Source organism: Somniosus microcephalus, chromosome 2 (assembly GCF_052327205.1).
Source record: "Somniosus microcephalus isolate GS21.2 chromosome 2, FLI_Smic_1.0, whole genome shotgun sequence".
NCBI classification, from domain to species: domain Eukaryota; kingdom Metazoa; phylum Chordata; class Chondrichthyes; order Squaliformes; family Somniosidae; genus Somniosus; species Somniosus microcephalus.
Window position 1 is genome coordinate 112486295 of NC_140988.1, and position 16350 is coordinate 112502644.

The 16350-nt window shown below is 45.3% G+C and overlaps 1 protein-coding gene across 1 annotated transcript in view; it reads right to left on the reverse strand.

The window, feature by feature from the left end:
- The window catches only part of tmem192 (transmembrane protein 192), a 55725-nt gene that overhangs the window by 9835 nt on the left and 29540 nt on the right, over window positions 1-16350 (reverse strand). The window contains exon 4 of the mRNA XM_085961965.1: window positions 3090-3221. Within this exon, the coding sequence (XP_085818091.1) occupies window positions 3090-3221 (132 nt within the window). The remainder of the gene's footprint in view (window positions 1-3089; window positions 3222-16350) is intronic.

Genomic DNA, 16350 nt, shown 5'->3' on the forward strand with positions numbered 1-16350 from the left:
AGGGTTGACGGTGGATAGGCAATGGCAAATATTTAAAGATCGCATAGATGAACTACAGAATTTGTTCATCCCTGTTTGGCATAAAAATAAAACAAGGGTGACTCAACCGTGGCTAACCAGGGAAATTAGGGATAGCATAAGATCGAAGGTGAGGACATATAAATTGGCTTGAAAAAGCAGCAAACCTGAGGATTGGGAGTTTAGGATTCAGCAAAGGAGGACAAAGGGATTAATTAAGAGGGGGAAAATAGAGTATGAGAGTAAGCTTTCAGGGAACATAAAAACTTCTATAGATATGTGAAGAGAAAAAGATTGGCAAAGTCAAGCGTATAGGGTCTAATGAGGGAGGAACTGAATGAAATCAGTATTTGTAGGGAAATGGAGTTAGGGAAATTGACGGGATTGAAGGCCGATAAATCCCCAGGGCCTGATAATCTACATCCTAGGGTACTTAAGGAAGTGTCCCTAGTAATAGTAGATGCATTGCTGGTCATCTTCCAAAATTCTAGAGACTCTGGAACAGTGCCCATGGATTGGAGGGTAGCTAATGTTACCTCACTATTCAAAAAAGGTGGTAGAGAGAAAACAGGGAATTATAGACCGGTAAGCCCGACATCGGTAGTGGGGAAAATGCTAGAGTCCATTATAAAAGATGTAATAGCAGAGCACTTGGAAAACAGTGACAGGATCGGAGAAAGTCAACATAGATTTACAAAAGGTAAATCGTGCTTGACTAATCTACTGGAATTTTTTGAGGATGTAACTGGTAGAATAGATAAAGGGAGAACCAGTGGGTGTGGTGTATTTGGACTTTCAGAAGGCTTTCGATAAGGTCCCGCATAAGAGATTAGCGTGTAAAGTTAAGGCACATGGGATTGGGGGCAAGGTACTGACTTGGATAGAGAACTGGTTGGCAGACAAGAAGCAAAGAGTTGGAATAAACGGGTCTTTTTCCAAGTGGCAGGCAGTGACTAGTGGGGTACTGCAGTGACCGGTCCTCGGAGCCCAGCTATTCACAATATATATTAACGATCTAGATGAGGGAACTAGATGTAATATCTCCAAGTTTGCAGAAGACACAAAGCTGGGTGGGCGTGTGTGCTGTGAGGAGGATGCTGAGAAACTCCAGGATGATTTGGACAGGTTGGGTTATTGGGCAGATGCAGTATAATGTGCATAAATGCGAGGTTATCCACTTTGGTGGCAAAAACAGGAAGGCAGATTATCTGAACGGCAATAGATTGGGAGAAGGGGAAGTGCAACGAGACCTAGGTGTCCTTGTGCACCAGTCGCTGAAGGTAAGCATGCAGGTGCAGTAGGCGGTTAAGAAAGCAAATGGTATGTTGACCTTTGTAGCGAGAGGGTTCGAGTACAGGAACAAGGAGGTCTTGCTGCAGTTGTACAGCGCCTTGGCGAGACCACATCTTGAGTATGGTGTGCAGATTTGGTCACCTTATCTGAGGAAAGATGTTCTTGCCATGGAGGGAGTGCAGCGAAGATTCACCAGACTGATACCTGGGATGGCAGGAATGACGTACGAGGAGAGATTGGGTCGAATGGGCTTATACTCGCTGGAGTTTAGAAGAATGAGGGGATCTCATTGAAACTTATAAAATTCTAACAGGACTAGACAGACTAGATGCAGGAAGGATGTTCCCGATGGTCGGGGAGTCCAGAACCAGGGGTCACAGTCTAAGGATAAGGGGTAAGCCATTTAGGACAAAGATGGGAGGAAGAATTTCTTCACCCAGAGAGTGGTGAACTTGTGGAATTCTCTAGCACAGAAGGCAGTTGAGGCCAATTCGCTAAATATATTCAAGAAGGAGTTAGATATATTTCTTAAGGCTAAAGGGATATGGGGAGAAGGCAGGGACAGGGTACTGAGTTTGGATGATCAGCCATGATCTCATTGAATGGCGGAGCAGGCTCGAGGGGCCGAATGGCCTACTCCTATCTTCTGTTTCTGTGCAAGATAAAACTGAAGTTAATGAAATAATGTTACTTGAAGATTAGTCATTAAAGTCCACACTAAAAAACATTTCAGCAAAAAAAGTTACTATTTATTAACTCAATTTCCTTAATTTTATCCTCTGCCATAAATATACTTGGGTATACTTTGTCACTTTAAAAAGAGAGTTTTTTTCTTATTTCGAGAAGCCTGATGCTCATCACCCAGTTGCTAGTGTTTACACTGTTAAGTCAGCTCTCTGTCCCTGCAGCACGCCTATAGACCAGTGTTCCCTCTAATTGTGTGGGGCTGCGCGGGCCATTCAACATACCACACATGCGCAGTTTTTGTAATGAAAAGCCGGCTGCGCTGGTTCCCTGGAGCGCTGCACGGCCACGCAGCTTACAGGAACAATGCTGTAGACTCGGGTAAGACTGCCTTCAGGAAATTGGTTGCCTAGCTACCAAAAACAAATTGAACAAAATAAACCATGGGAGCAAGTTCACAGACTCCGGACTCCGAATTAGAATGTAAAATAAAAGTTAATTAGTGATGATGCTTATGGTATCACTTGCACAGCATCTTTGATGATTTCAAAGAACAGCAGCAACATGATTTTAGCTGGTTTTGAACAAGTAGTACATTAAAACCAAAAGTCAATGCCCTTATTTTTAAACTCAATTGCTAGCAAAGCAGTAGGTAATAGTTAATTTTTATTTGATACCCAACATCTTGACTACTGCAAACTCTGGTCATCTTGCTCAGTTCAATTAAGTGGCGTTTCAAATGTATAACTGAAATTTGGAACATGTACCAACTGTGAAGACTAACCATTCTCTTCAATTTAAAACCTGGGTTTGGGGGCAAGAAGTTTTCCTCTCTGCAATGTTTAGCAAAATTAAGCCAGTCTTTATAAACTGGTTTATGATTGTTTGTTAATATTATTTTGTTAAATGTGTAGTTCCCAAAAGCATATGTTCCACCTCCCCTGTTGTATTATTTAAAAAAATGAATGAAGTTTAGGGAGGTGGGAACTGTTCATGTGTAAATACAGATGTGTTAAATCTATTGCAATACCTATTGTAACTGCCACTTTGCAAGTACACAGCAGGGAATACTGGCTTCTTTTCTCTCCTCTCACCTGTGTAAATGATGAGACACACTGAAGAAAAGAAAAGCTCCACTGTCAGGACTCCAAGAATGAGGTATATCGTCAGGGTTTCCAGTTCCATAGGCACCAGTATAGCAAGTACAAGCAGGAGAACCACACTTCCTGAGGAAAAAAAGCAAGTACAAAGAAAATCAGTGGATGATCCTTTCATAGGATATTGCAAATCCAAATTCATCAAATGTGTACCAACCTATAGAAAAGTAGATAAAACTGCTGTAATGCATGAAAACATTAAATCAAGTCTGAATAAGTTACCCAAGCTAGTTTAAAAAAGTCTCAATCCTGAGGGGGGGCGGGGGGGGGGGGAAATAAAAAAGGTGCCTGTATTCCATCACTACTCCCCCTTTAAGCCCACTTCATAGAATAGTACAGCACAGAAGGAGGCCATTCGACCCATCGAGTCTGTGCCAGCTCTTTTGAAGAGCAATCCAGTTAGTCCCACTTCCCCGCTCTTTCCCCAAATCCCTCCTTCAAGTATTTATCCAATTCCCTTTTGAAGGTTACTAATGAATCTGTATCAATCACCCTATTAGGCAGTGCATTCCAAATCCTAACCACTCGTTATGTAAAAATGTTTTTCCTCATGTTGCCTCTGGTTCTTTTGCCAATCACCTTAAATCTGTGCCCTCTATCAACCCCATAGCCATTGGAAACAGTTTCTCTATTTACTCTATCTAAACCCTTCACGATTTTAAAACATCTGTATTAAATCTCCTCTTGGCCTTCTCTGCTCCAACGAGAACACCACCAGCTTCTCTAGTCTAGCCATGTAATTGTATTCCCTGATCTCTGGAACCACCAACTCATGCTAGGGACACAAGTAGCCATTAGAGTGGGCATTCTTTAGGCAGCAAGTGTTTCGATCACTATTTGGGGGGACATGACAGCAGAGTGCAATCTTGTCCTCATCCACCATTCACACATGCATACTTGCCAGCGTAGGTTACTGGACAGCCATGTTGCCCCCACCCCACCCCAAGGGTGCCAAAACTAATTTAGGGTTCTCACTAAGGCCTTGTTGAAAATGTGACCGTGTACAGACCAGAGGGTGAACATGGAACCTAAAGGATCGAACAAAAAAACTAAAATGCTGAACATGCACAAGAGGTCAGCCAGCATCCGTGAAATGAAACGGCGCAGATGAACCCTTATGAGTACTGAAATTCTTTTGGAACTTGCACGTTAAATGCGAAACATATTTTTTCTTAATGTTTTGAGTGTGATCCTTCATCAGAACTGAAAATATGAAAAGGGAAAAAAGACACCAGAGGGGAACCATGGGTAGAATGACCAATAGTGTGCTTAAAAAGAAAAAAAAAAAATAGGAGGAGGAGGTGGTCAGATGGCAGAGATGATCTTTAAAAATCAGACAACAGGAAGCAACACAAGAGAAAATAAAAGACATTAGAGACAAAGAGTGTGTGAATAGCTGAGGTAATGGGGGTAAACCAGGTCTGAAACTGAAACAGAAGCTGGCAAAACAGGGCAACAAAGAAAAGCAGGATGAGATGTGAACCCAAAATCAGATGAAAAAGGTGGGGAATATGCTAAATTAGAAGTTGGTTTTCCCAGAGGCTTAAGCAATAAGTAACTGTGGTACAATAGCAAAATAGTGCGGACGCTGAACATTTGAAATAACAAAAGTGTGATGGCTTGTCTGTGCACCTACCCCCCCACCTTCCTCCTTGTGGTAAAGGTTTTGTCATCTTTTCCAAACTGAACAGTCAGGCGCACGCACACGCACCTAATTTAACTCAGTCTGCCTTTGGAGAGATTGCAGAACACATGCAAATTACACCAAGATCAGGTCCAGATGACAAGGGGGTTTTACGGTTACATCATCATCATAAAATTTTTTATAGGGCAACGTGAGTCAACTCCTATAAAAAAAGGCCAGAAGCTCGGAGAAGGTATCTATGGCAGACCCGAATTCCTAAAATTAAAAGCCAATGCCCAGACTAGATGGCTTAAAATAGAACACCACAGTAGTTCAGTTAATCTCAGGAGAAGAGAGCAGGCCTGATTATAAGATTGCAGTGAAAGTCCACAAGTGTGAAGAATTACTGTCAAGGCTATTTAAAAATCTAGAAATTGCAAGATTAAACAAAGGCAAAGTCTAAATATTGAAGGTTCTGGTTAAGAAGGAATAAAAAAAAAAGGTTACATTCGCTTCTACTTGCAACACAGGATTAGAAAAATTGAGCTCACCTTATGGCCCAATAAGTAAAAGGCTACTTCCAGAGTTAGCATAAAGATCAGAAGGTGCGGAGTTAGTTGATCTCAGGTCAGGGAAAACAGTAAGGGGGAAATAGCGTTTCATTGTTGTGGTAAACCACTTTTATCGTTCACTATCGTTACACTATGGTTATCACTGTTTATATCGTTACAACAGTGTAAACAGTGATAACCAGTGTATCACTACACAAGGTCACCTCTTGTCACGCTGTTATACCTGGGCTGACCACAGCTGACTCCACCCATGACTCCGCCTGCTTGCCCAGGTATAAAGGTGGTCGACTGGCTGGTATTCCTCCTTGTTGGACCCGATCACCCACGAGGGTGGGCTCTGTTATTTAGCCAATAAAAACCTAGTTACTATCTTAACTCGTCGCTTTTCATTGGATGAATCGATAGGTATATCAATTTTATTGGCTAAATTTTGAAATGAGTGGATCGGAGCAGCCAAACGACCAGCCAAACGGCCAGCTACAACAGCCACAGCAGCCGGCCTGGCTGCGAGCCCTCCGACCGCCGTACCTGGATCTAAACCCACAGGCAGCGAACTCAGCCCTCGACTTCAAACACTGGCTGAGCGGTTTCGAATCCTACCTGGGAGAATCCGGCGTGCCTCCGGGATCCAAACTAAGAGTTCTGACCGCCCAAGTGAGCCCTAAAGTATTTGCAATCATCCAGGACCTTACTACATACGAGGACGCCCTCAACCTGCTGAAAGAGCAGTACCGGAGCCCGGTAAACTCTATGTATGCCAGACACCTCCTAAGATCCCGCTCGCAACAGCCAGGAGAGTCTGTAGATGAATTTTTACGGGCACTACAAACACTCGGCAGGGGCTGTGACTTTAAAGCTGTAACGGCTGCAGAAAATACTGAAGGGAATATCCGCGATGCCTTCGTGAAAGGCCTTCGGTCCGACTACTCACGACAAAGACTGCTCGAATCAAAGGACCTCGACCTGAATACAACTGCAGCCCTCGCTCGCTCTCTGGAAGTGGCCCATCGGGACCTCGAGGCGTATTCCAGGTACTGTGCTGCGCAACCCTGGGACTCCGGCCCGACCCCGGCCGCAATACCCCTCGCACCGCCGCCTCTGGGACCTACCTCAGCGTCGGCGTCCCAGAACCGATCGGGACCGCCACCCCCGGTACCGGCTGCAACATTGGAGCCCCGCGATCGGGCCGCCGGCTGCTTCTTCTGTGGCCAGGCGAAACACCCGAGGACGCGCTGCCCTGCAAGAAACGCGACTTGCTCCGATTGCCACAAGAAAGGCCACTTCGCTAAGGCCTGCAGGGGGAGAGCCACAGACGCCAGCAGTGCCTCATGCGAGTTGTGGGGCGGCCATCTTTCATCAAGGCCACAGATGCCAGTATCCCCTCGTGTGAGTCGTGGGGGCGGCCATCTTTGATCAAGGCCACCGACACCAGCAGTGCCTCATGTGAGTTGTAGGGCGGCCATCTTCTCCGCCATTTTATTTAACCTCGTGGGCGCCGCCATTTTGTCCACCACACTCGACCGCCACCTTGTCTCCAAACCCGGCCACCGCCTCACCCGCAGACTACAGCAGCTCGCTCAGCCATACACTAGCCTCCGTCACACTGGACCAAGCTCGCCCGCATCACCTGTCCAAGTCCATGATGGACATCAAAGTAAACGGCCACGCCACGACCTGCCTGTTCGACAGCGGAAGCACGGAGAGTTTCATCCATCCAGACACGGTGAGCCACTACTCCCTCACTGTCCGGCCAACGCGCAACCGGATCTCGATGGTGTCAAGGTCCCATTCTACAGACATCAGCGGCTACTGTGTTGTGACCCTGTCGGTTAGGGGCACGGAGTATAAAAATTTTAAACTCCTCGTCCTGCCCCAGCTCTGCGCTGCCATCCTACTAGGGCTGGACTTCCAATCCCACCTTCAATGTGTCACTTTGGCATACGGTGGACCCCTCCCCCCACTCAGTCGACAACCAGCAGCCTTTAAACCGCCCACCGCATACCACCTGCGGCCTATCCACCCTCAAGGTCCCGCCCCCCCCCTCCCTGTTCACTAACCTCACCCGCGACTGTAAACCCGTCGCCACCAAGAGCAGGCGGTACAGCGCCGGGGACAGAGCTTTTATTAGCTCTGAGGTGCAGCGTCTCCTGAAGGAGGGCATCATCGAGAGGAGCAACAGCCCCTGGCGTGCCCAGGTCGTAGTCGTTAAGACCGGCAATAAAAACCGCCTGGTCATCGACTACAACCAAACCATAAACCGGTACACCCAGCTGGACGCATACCCCCTTCCCCGCATAGCGGATATGGTCAATCAGATTGCACAGTACTGGGTATTCTCCACCATCGACTTTAAGTCGGCCTATCACCAACTCCCTATCCGCCCTGAGGACCGCCAGTATACCACCTTCGAGGCGAATGGCCGCCTCTACCACTTCCTTAGGGTTCCCTTCGGCGTCACCAACGGGGTTTCGGTCTTCCAAAGGGAGATGGACCGGATGGTTGACCAGAACGGGCTGCAGGCCACGTTCCCTTATCTAGATAACGTCACCATCTGCGGCCGCGACCGGCAGGACCACGATGTCAATCTGGAGAAATTCCTCCGTACGGCCGAACCTCACTTACAGTAAAGGAGAAATGTGTTTAAAACACCTCGCGTCTCGCCATCCTCGGCTGCATAGTAGTAGAGAACGGGGTCATCGGCCCCGACCCCGAAAGAATGCGCCCCCTCATGGAGCTACCCCTCCCCCACTGTCCAAAGGCGCTGAAGAGAACCCTGGGGCTCTTCGCCTACTATGCCCAATGGGTGCCGAATTATGCGGACAAAGCCAGACCCCTCATGAAGTCCAACTCCTTCCCCCTGACGGCAGAAGCATGCGCAGCCTTCTCCCTCATAAAGGGAGACATTGCTAAGGCCACAATGCACGCGGTGGATGAGTCTATCCCTTTCCAAGTGGAGAGCGATGCATCTGACTTCGCCCTAGCAGCAACCCTTAACCAGGCGGGGAGACCTGTGGCCTTCTTCTCAAGGACCCTCCAGGGCCCTGAGATCCAACACTCTTCGGTCGAGAAGGAGGCCCAGGCGATCGTGGAGGCAGTACGACGCTGGAGGCATTACCTGGCAGGCAAACGATTTACCCTCCTCACCGACCAGCGTTCAGTCGCTTTTATGTTTAATAACAAGCCGAGGGGCAAAATCAAGAACGACAAGATCTTGAGGTGGAGAATCGAGCTCTCCACCTATGATTACGATATCTTGTACCGACCTGGTAAACTGAACAAACCCCCAGATGCTCTATCACGAAGTACATGCGCCAACGTGCAAATTGATAGACTGCAGACCCTCCACAACGACCTCTGCCACCCCGGGGTCACCAGACTTTACCACTTCATTAAGGCCCGCAACCTGCCCTACTCCATCGGAGGAGGTCAGGACCATGACCAGGAACTGCCAAACTTGTGCCGAATGCAAACCGCATTTCTTTAGGCCGGACAGAGCAAGCCTGATCAAGGCCACCCGCCCCTTCGAGCGCTTGAGCATCGATTTTAAGGGGCCCCTCCCGTCCTGACCGTAATGTGCACTTCCTCAACATCATTGATGAGTACTCCCGTTTCCCCTTTGCCTTCCCCTGCCCAGACATGACCAGTACCACGGTCATCAAATGCCTGAACAACCTCTTCGCCTTCCCGAACTATATACATAGCGACCGGGGCTCATCCTTCATGAGCGAGGAACTTCGCCAGTTCCTACTAGCGAGAGGCATTGCTGCAAGCAGGACCACCAGCTACAACCCCCGAGGGAACGGCCAGGTGGAAAGAGAGAACGCGACTGTCTGGAAGGCCGTTCTCTTAGCCTTAAAGTCTAAGGGCCTGCCAACCTCCCGCTGGCAGGAAGTCCTCCCGGCAGCGCTGCATTCCATCCGGTCACTGCTTTGCACGGCCATTAACGCCACCCCCCATGAACGAATGTTTGTTTTCCCCAGGAAGTCGACTACGGGAACCTCGCTACCAACATGGCTGACTTCTCCGGGGCCCGTCTTGCTGCGAAAGCACATGAGGGCCCATAAAACGGACCCCCTGGTCGAGAGGGTGAACCTCCTGCACGCCTATGTGGCATACCCAGACGGGCAGGAGGACACAGTCTCCTTACGAGACCTTGCACTCTCGGGCACCCCTGAGACACCACCGTTACCCCCCACCACCCCCCCAAATCCACCCCAGGTAGACGGCATGCCGGAACCCCACGAGCCTTCGCCGACCACGCAGACAACAGCATTAACATCGGATACTGCATCACCGCCGCCGCGCCGATCAGAGAGACTTACAAGGCCTCCGGACAGACTGACATACCCGAACTGGTAGCACACTTCACCCCGCCGGACTCAAATCTAAACAAGGGGTGAATGTGGTAAACCACTTTTATCGTTCACTATCGTTACAACAGTGTAAACAGTGATAACCATAGTGTATCACTACACAAGGTCACCTCTTGTCACGCTGTTATACCTGGGCTGACCACAGCTGACTCCGCCCATGACTCCGCCTGCTTGCCCAGGTATAAAGGTGGTCGACTGGCTGGTATTCCTCCTTGTTGGACCCGATCACCCACGAGGGTGGGCTCTGTTATTTAGCCAATAAAAACCTATAGTTACTATCTTAACTCGTCGCTTTACATTGGATGAATTGATAGGTATATCAAATTGTCCAATACCATCTAGTGCTGGAAAGTGAACAGGCACAAACAAGTGGGAGAACTGGATGGGGTGCAGTTATGATGTCCTCCACAAATTAATGTTCATGCTGGTTTTCTTTTTATGTAAATGATTTGGCCATAGTTGCAAGACAAATGAGTGCTTGCAGATATCAAATTAGGAAGAATGATGCAGGAGTTTGGAGGGTGACAAACAAGTGAGAAGATAGTTAATGTAGAAAAATGTGAAGTAGAACACTGATAAAGTGAAAGGAAGTGTATCATAACTTAAGATTCATAACAGAGACGGAGGGATGTAGATAGATAGATCCTTATAAAGGTGAGAATGCAAGTAGGAAAAAGGAATTAAGAAAGGAAAATGGCTTTCTAGATTTTATATACAAGGACATTAAATGCAAAAGCAAGTGATGTTAAATTTGTACAAGACATTAGTTAGGTCACAAAAATGGAGCCCTGCATGCAGTTCCTGGAACCCCATTATCGGAGGATATTAGAGCCATACCAAAGATTCACTAGAATTATACCAGGAATGGGACGTTAGTTATGAAGAATGTGAAAAATTGAAACTCTATTCTAGTGGAAAAAAAGGTAGATGAGGATTTCAAAAATAAATGAAAAATATTTGAGATGCTATTGAAAGTTTCCACAGGGTGGTGAATTAGTAAGGAGGGAAAACAGCACGGTGGCATAGTGGTTAGCACTGTTACCTCACAGCGCCAGGGACCCGGGTTCGAATCCGGCCTCGGGTGACTGTCTGTGTGGAGTTTGCACAGTCACCGTGTTTGCGTGGGTTTCCTCCGGGTGCTCCGGTTTCCTCCCACAGTCCAAAGATGTGCAGGTTAGGTTGATTGGCTATGATAAATTGACCCTGATAAATTGACCCTTAGTGTTAGGGGGGGGGATTAAATACGTGGGGTTACGGGGATCGGGTGGGATATGTGTCGGTGCAGGCTCGATGGGCCGAAATGGCCTCTATCTGCACTGTGGGGTTTCTGTGATTCTGTGAATAGACTCGGGATTAATCACGAGACAGAGGAAATGCAGGTGGGGAGAATTTTTTTCAACTGAGAGTTATTACAACATGGACTATAAGCAGCTATTGAAATAGACACAAAATTTAAAATGGGAATGGCTAGGTATTTGAAAATAAAAAAAAGATACAGGGAAAGGGAAGAGAAATGAGATTAGCACAGGTAGTGCCAGTTAGAGTTAGCACTAGCACAGACGCAATAGACCAAAAAGCCTCCTTCGGAGCTGCAGTTTCTATGATTTTGCAATGGTTGCCCCGTCACCCTAAAAACGTTGTATATTCTGCCAACCCCCGCTTTACTCCAAAACCACTAGGTGGAGACAAATTCATACTAGTGACTGAATAGAAAACCGGTGCACCACTACCTGAACATAGCACAGCAAGTCAGTTTTCTTTTAAAAAAGGGAATTATTCAATTACCAAATAAACTTGTATTTGATCACATTAAATCGAAAATGTAAATTAAACCATTTCCATAAAAGGAAATTGGAAGGCATTTATTGATGGTCATTGTGGTATAAATTAAAATTGCTGCTAGTTTGTATTGGTTATATGACCAACAATAATGGTTGGCAGCTACGAGCAAATGGGGTTCATAATCTAGAAATGTTGTCTAAATAGAATAATCTTCCAAGTCAGTTTTTAAGAATCTGAAAAATAAGAGTGAGGATGCCAAATGAGGTAGCTGATACCAAGTGATTATGAATCTGTGGCATGCATGGCCAAAGTGACATATGGCTAATTCTGGTAGCCTGTAGAAGGCACAAACTTACAAATTAACAGCCAGCTGGTTTCTGTTGAATATTATTGGCGCCTATGTAGGATTCAGCACCACGAGTTTAGGCTAGACCTGAACACAAATCACGTCAAGGCTGTGCGCCCCGGAGGAGGCATTTCTGCATCGTTGACTCCATATGAACTTTTAGAATGGGGAACATTAATAGCCTGGAGCAGGGTTTGCATCACCATGGTAGGTATTTCAAGTTTGAACTACGAAGCGTATAATTGCCATAAACAGGCTAGTCACTGCAGTTATGATAATTATGTACAGTCATTTGCCTTTATCCACCATACTTGGGTTCCTTACTCAAGGATAAAGAAAAATAGTATTGAGAGAGCGAGAGAGCACAAAAAAGGTAAGTACAGATAGTTAATCGAACCATAGAAATTTATGGCTGTCCTCACCCTCCAGCATTATCCAACACCTCTTCTAAATAATTCTGACCACCATTCCAGGCGCTCACTGCTACCTACCATCAGTCCTGAACTTGTTACAATTGTCCTGAAGTCGTAATTTAATTTGAAACAGGGATCCAGATCAGCTTTTTCTATTCCACTTAATATATCACATCCAGTGCCATCCTTTACACCCCCAACCCTCTTTGGTCTATCATCTTACAAAAATCTTCATATATCCAAGTCTCACTGGAGAACTCCCTTCCTAGATCTTCCAACTTGCTATTTCTCTCCTCGCCTTTAAAAGCCTCCTCAAAACTTAGACAATGCTTCTGGTCTCTGCTCCCAACTTTTTCTGCTGTCAGTTGACTCCACTTGGATGTTTCCCTTGTGACTTAGTGATCACGACTGAATGCAGTACTCAGGGCATGGTCTGACCAGAGAATATGTGGCCTCAAGATTTCAACATAGCTCAGCATTCAGATTGATTTGTTGATTACACTCTGCAATAATTGGACATTGCTGAGTGGACCGTCACTCCATGGCCTTTTTCCTAGTTATTTTGACACTATTGTTAAATATGCTTTCCATTTTCCTTCCAATGTGCAACACTTGCACTTAATTTGTATCGAATTTAATCTACCATAGTTCTGCCCACTTGCAAATATGGTCCAAGTGCTTCTGTAATTCCATGGCTGTTTAAGGAATTTGACTGCCCCCATTCCCAATTTATCATTGGGAATCTGACCAAGCTGCACTTGGTTTCTTAATCCAGGTGGTTTATATTAGATTAAAAGTAGTAGGGCTCCAGCAGCAATCCAAGTGTCACTCAATTCAGTACATCTAAACAGCCCAACATGATTCCTTTAACTAGTAGCCACTACTTCTCCTTTAACCAATTCCCTGTCCAACTCCAAGGGGGGAATTTTCCCAGCCCTGGGGAGGTAGGTTTGCCGGGAAAATGGGAGCGGGTACCGACCCTGCTCCCAACCCACCTCTGTGCCATCTTCCTGGGAGGCGGGTCACTGAGTTGCACAAGGACCGGTTTCCTCAAGGCGGGAAGGGATTAGAGCCAATTAACTGGCTGTTAATAGGCAGTTTTGAGGCTTTTCTCCATTTTATGCCTGCAACTGCACCAGGGTCAGTGGGTGCGAGAGGGGTCGAAATGTCAGCTGTAGAAGGGAGTGATGGGTGCAAGTGTGGACAGGTAAGTATGAGAGGTGCGTGTAAAATGTTGGAAAAAGTTTCCTTACTTTTGCTTTTTTCTGCAGGCTTCAACCTTTGAGGATCCGGAGGTGCCTCAGCTCAACGGCAGAATGGCTGCTGCATTCTCAGATGCAGTAGCCATCTGCTTTCTGCTGAGAAGAGGTCTTGGTGAGCCTGTGTGCAAGGGCTCACCTTAGAACAGAGATTGTCAGTGTTTGACAGCTTCTCAAAGCTATCAATTCATCTGTCAAAAAATGACAGATGAAGTGTCATACGCTGACATCATCCATCACCGGCTTTCCCTTAAATTGGCTGGTAAGCCCACAGGGCGGGCCTAACAAGGCCAATCAAAGGAAAATAGCATGGGTTGGTCAGACGTTGCTGGGGGCGGGACTGAAACCCGGAAACCAGAAGTCCCGCCTCCATTGAGAAAATCCAGCCCCAAGTTTTACCTAGAATGTCCACGGCCTTAAGTTTGTGTACTTGCCTTTCATGCAGAACCTTATACAGTAGAAGGTTCTTTTTTGGGAAATCTAGGTACACTACCTCAAAAGGTTTTCACTATTCATGTGGTATGTCACTTTCGCCAAAAAGTCAAGGAGGTTCCTCAGGCAAGATCTCACCTTTCTAAAACCATGTTGGCTGCCAGTTACTAGATTAGTTTTATAACATTCCTAAGTGATCAATTTCAATATTTACCTTTGAGAATGTGAACTATGCCAGCTCATTTCCAATCAAATTTGACCTCCCCTGTATCCATGGGCTCTCTTATGATGACTGCAAGTACAATGTTCTTCTTAAACTCAGTTGTACTCAGGAGAATGTTACAGCACAGAAACAGACCATTTATCCCAAGTCTATGCTTGTATTTTTCCTCATTTGAATTTCCTACTTGCTCACCATTACCTTTAATATTTAATCTTTTTCAAGAAACTATCCAATTCCCTTTCAATAGAATGTATGGACTCTGCTTCAAAAACAGCTCGTGACAAAGAATTCCACAAACGAACCAACTTGATGTAAAGAATATTTTTCTAACCTCATTTTATTGTAATTATAATAAATTTGTGGGCTTTTGTTACTATCTAACTGTGACCGCTCATCCTGGTAACATCCTAGTAAATCTACACTGCATCTTTTCCACTGATCTATGATGAAGTGCCCAAAACTGCACACAATACTCCGACTGCAGTTTAACTGCAAGTCTTGTACAAGTTCAATACTACTTGGTTTTATAACTCTATAGAAAACCAAGGATTTATTTCACTTTTTTTTTGTAAAATATGGACTTATCTATTTGCACTGCCAACTTTAAAGATGTGTAGCTGCACACCAAAAAGTCGCTCTGCTCTTTTACTCCCTCGAAAACATATTCCTTGTTTGCAAATTTCTCTACCTTGAACTGCACCTGCCATCCTGTATTATACACCCTGTAGGGTCTATTATGTACTTGGTACCAAACTACTCAATGTCCAAATACTTGAATTAGTACGCAAAAGGTAAAAAGTATGCCAGTCATATGAACCATCACAGAGATCAAAGCAACACTAAAAAATCCAGGGTGCAAGAAGGATTTCAAAAATAAAAGTTAAGATGGTGTCAAATTTTCAAAAGTGTATGTGGGGGGGGGGGGGGGGGAGAAAAAAAAAAAAAAGAGAATATAGGAAAGGAATGTCCCGCATTAAAATAGCTCTTTTTTTCACTTATATAACTAACTTATTCATGCTGCAGAATCACATCGAAGACCAGTTCTGAACACAAGGAGGTTTCCTGCATACATACATTTGGTAGGCTATGTACACACCAGGTTGAGTGTAATCAGAGCACAAATCAGAGGACTAATAAAAGATAGATAAGCAGGTGGATTTTGTTTAATGCAATTTACATTATTGGTACTACTCCTTCAGAAACTGAAGCATTTTGTTTTTTTGTTTTTAAATATACGAAATGTCACCGGTTTCACCCAAGATACACACAACACAATACAATACAAGGGATAAGTCAGTCTAAATGTTTAGAAGCCAATTAGAATATGGCATTATGAACAGGTACAAAAAGATGAAATTACTGCACTGTCCAAAAAGCTAAATGAGATTATTATAAAAGCAAGGTTTACTTATTGACCAGGCTTTGGCTTATTCTGTTCCACTTTGTTCAAGAAATGAGGCAGTGGGCTGTCCTGGTTCAGCAGACAGTATAATTTAGCAAAATTGTTTGGAACATGCAACACTGCACTAGTGATTGCTGGTTACAAAACAATATTTCAAAAATATAGATCAGACATCAAGCATTGTAATAAAGAAACTGCAGTCGCAACTAGTGTCTCAGTTGTTAGTACAGTACCTTTGTCTTGGAGTCAGAGGTTGTGAGTTCAGGTCTCACTCCAGAGACTGGAGCACAAAAAAAAACCTAGGCCGACACTCCAGTGCAGTACTGAGGTGCGGTCTTTCAGACGAGACATTAAACCAAGGCCCCATCTGTTCTCTCAGGTAGAAATAAAAGATCCCACTATTTCGAAGAAGAGCAGGGGAATTAGCCCCCCATGTCCAAAAAAAAATGTATCCCTCAATCAACATAATGAAAACAGATTATCTGGTCATTATCACATTGCTGTTTGTGGGAGCTTGCAGAGCACAAATTGGCTGCCACATTTCCTACATTACAACAGTGACTACACTTCAAAAAAGTACTTCATTGGCTGTAAAGTGCTTTGGGATGTCCGGTGGTCGTGAAAGGCGCTATATTAATTGCAAGTCTTCTTTCTTATTTATACCAATGGTAGCATGTTCTATTACACAAGCATCCTTTAATACTGTTTTCATAGTACTTCAGGAAATAGTTCTGCAATACCAGCTGAAGCTCTTAAGTGTTGTTAGTAACTA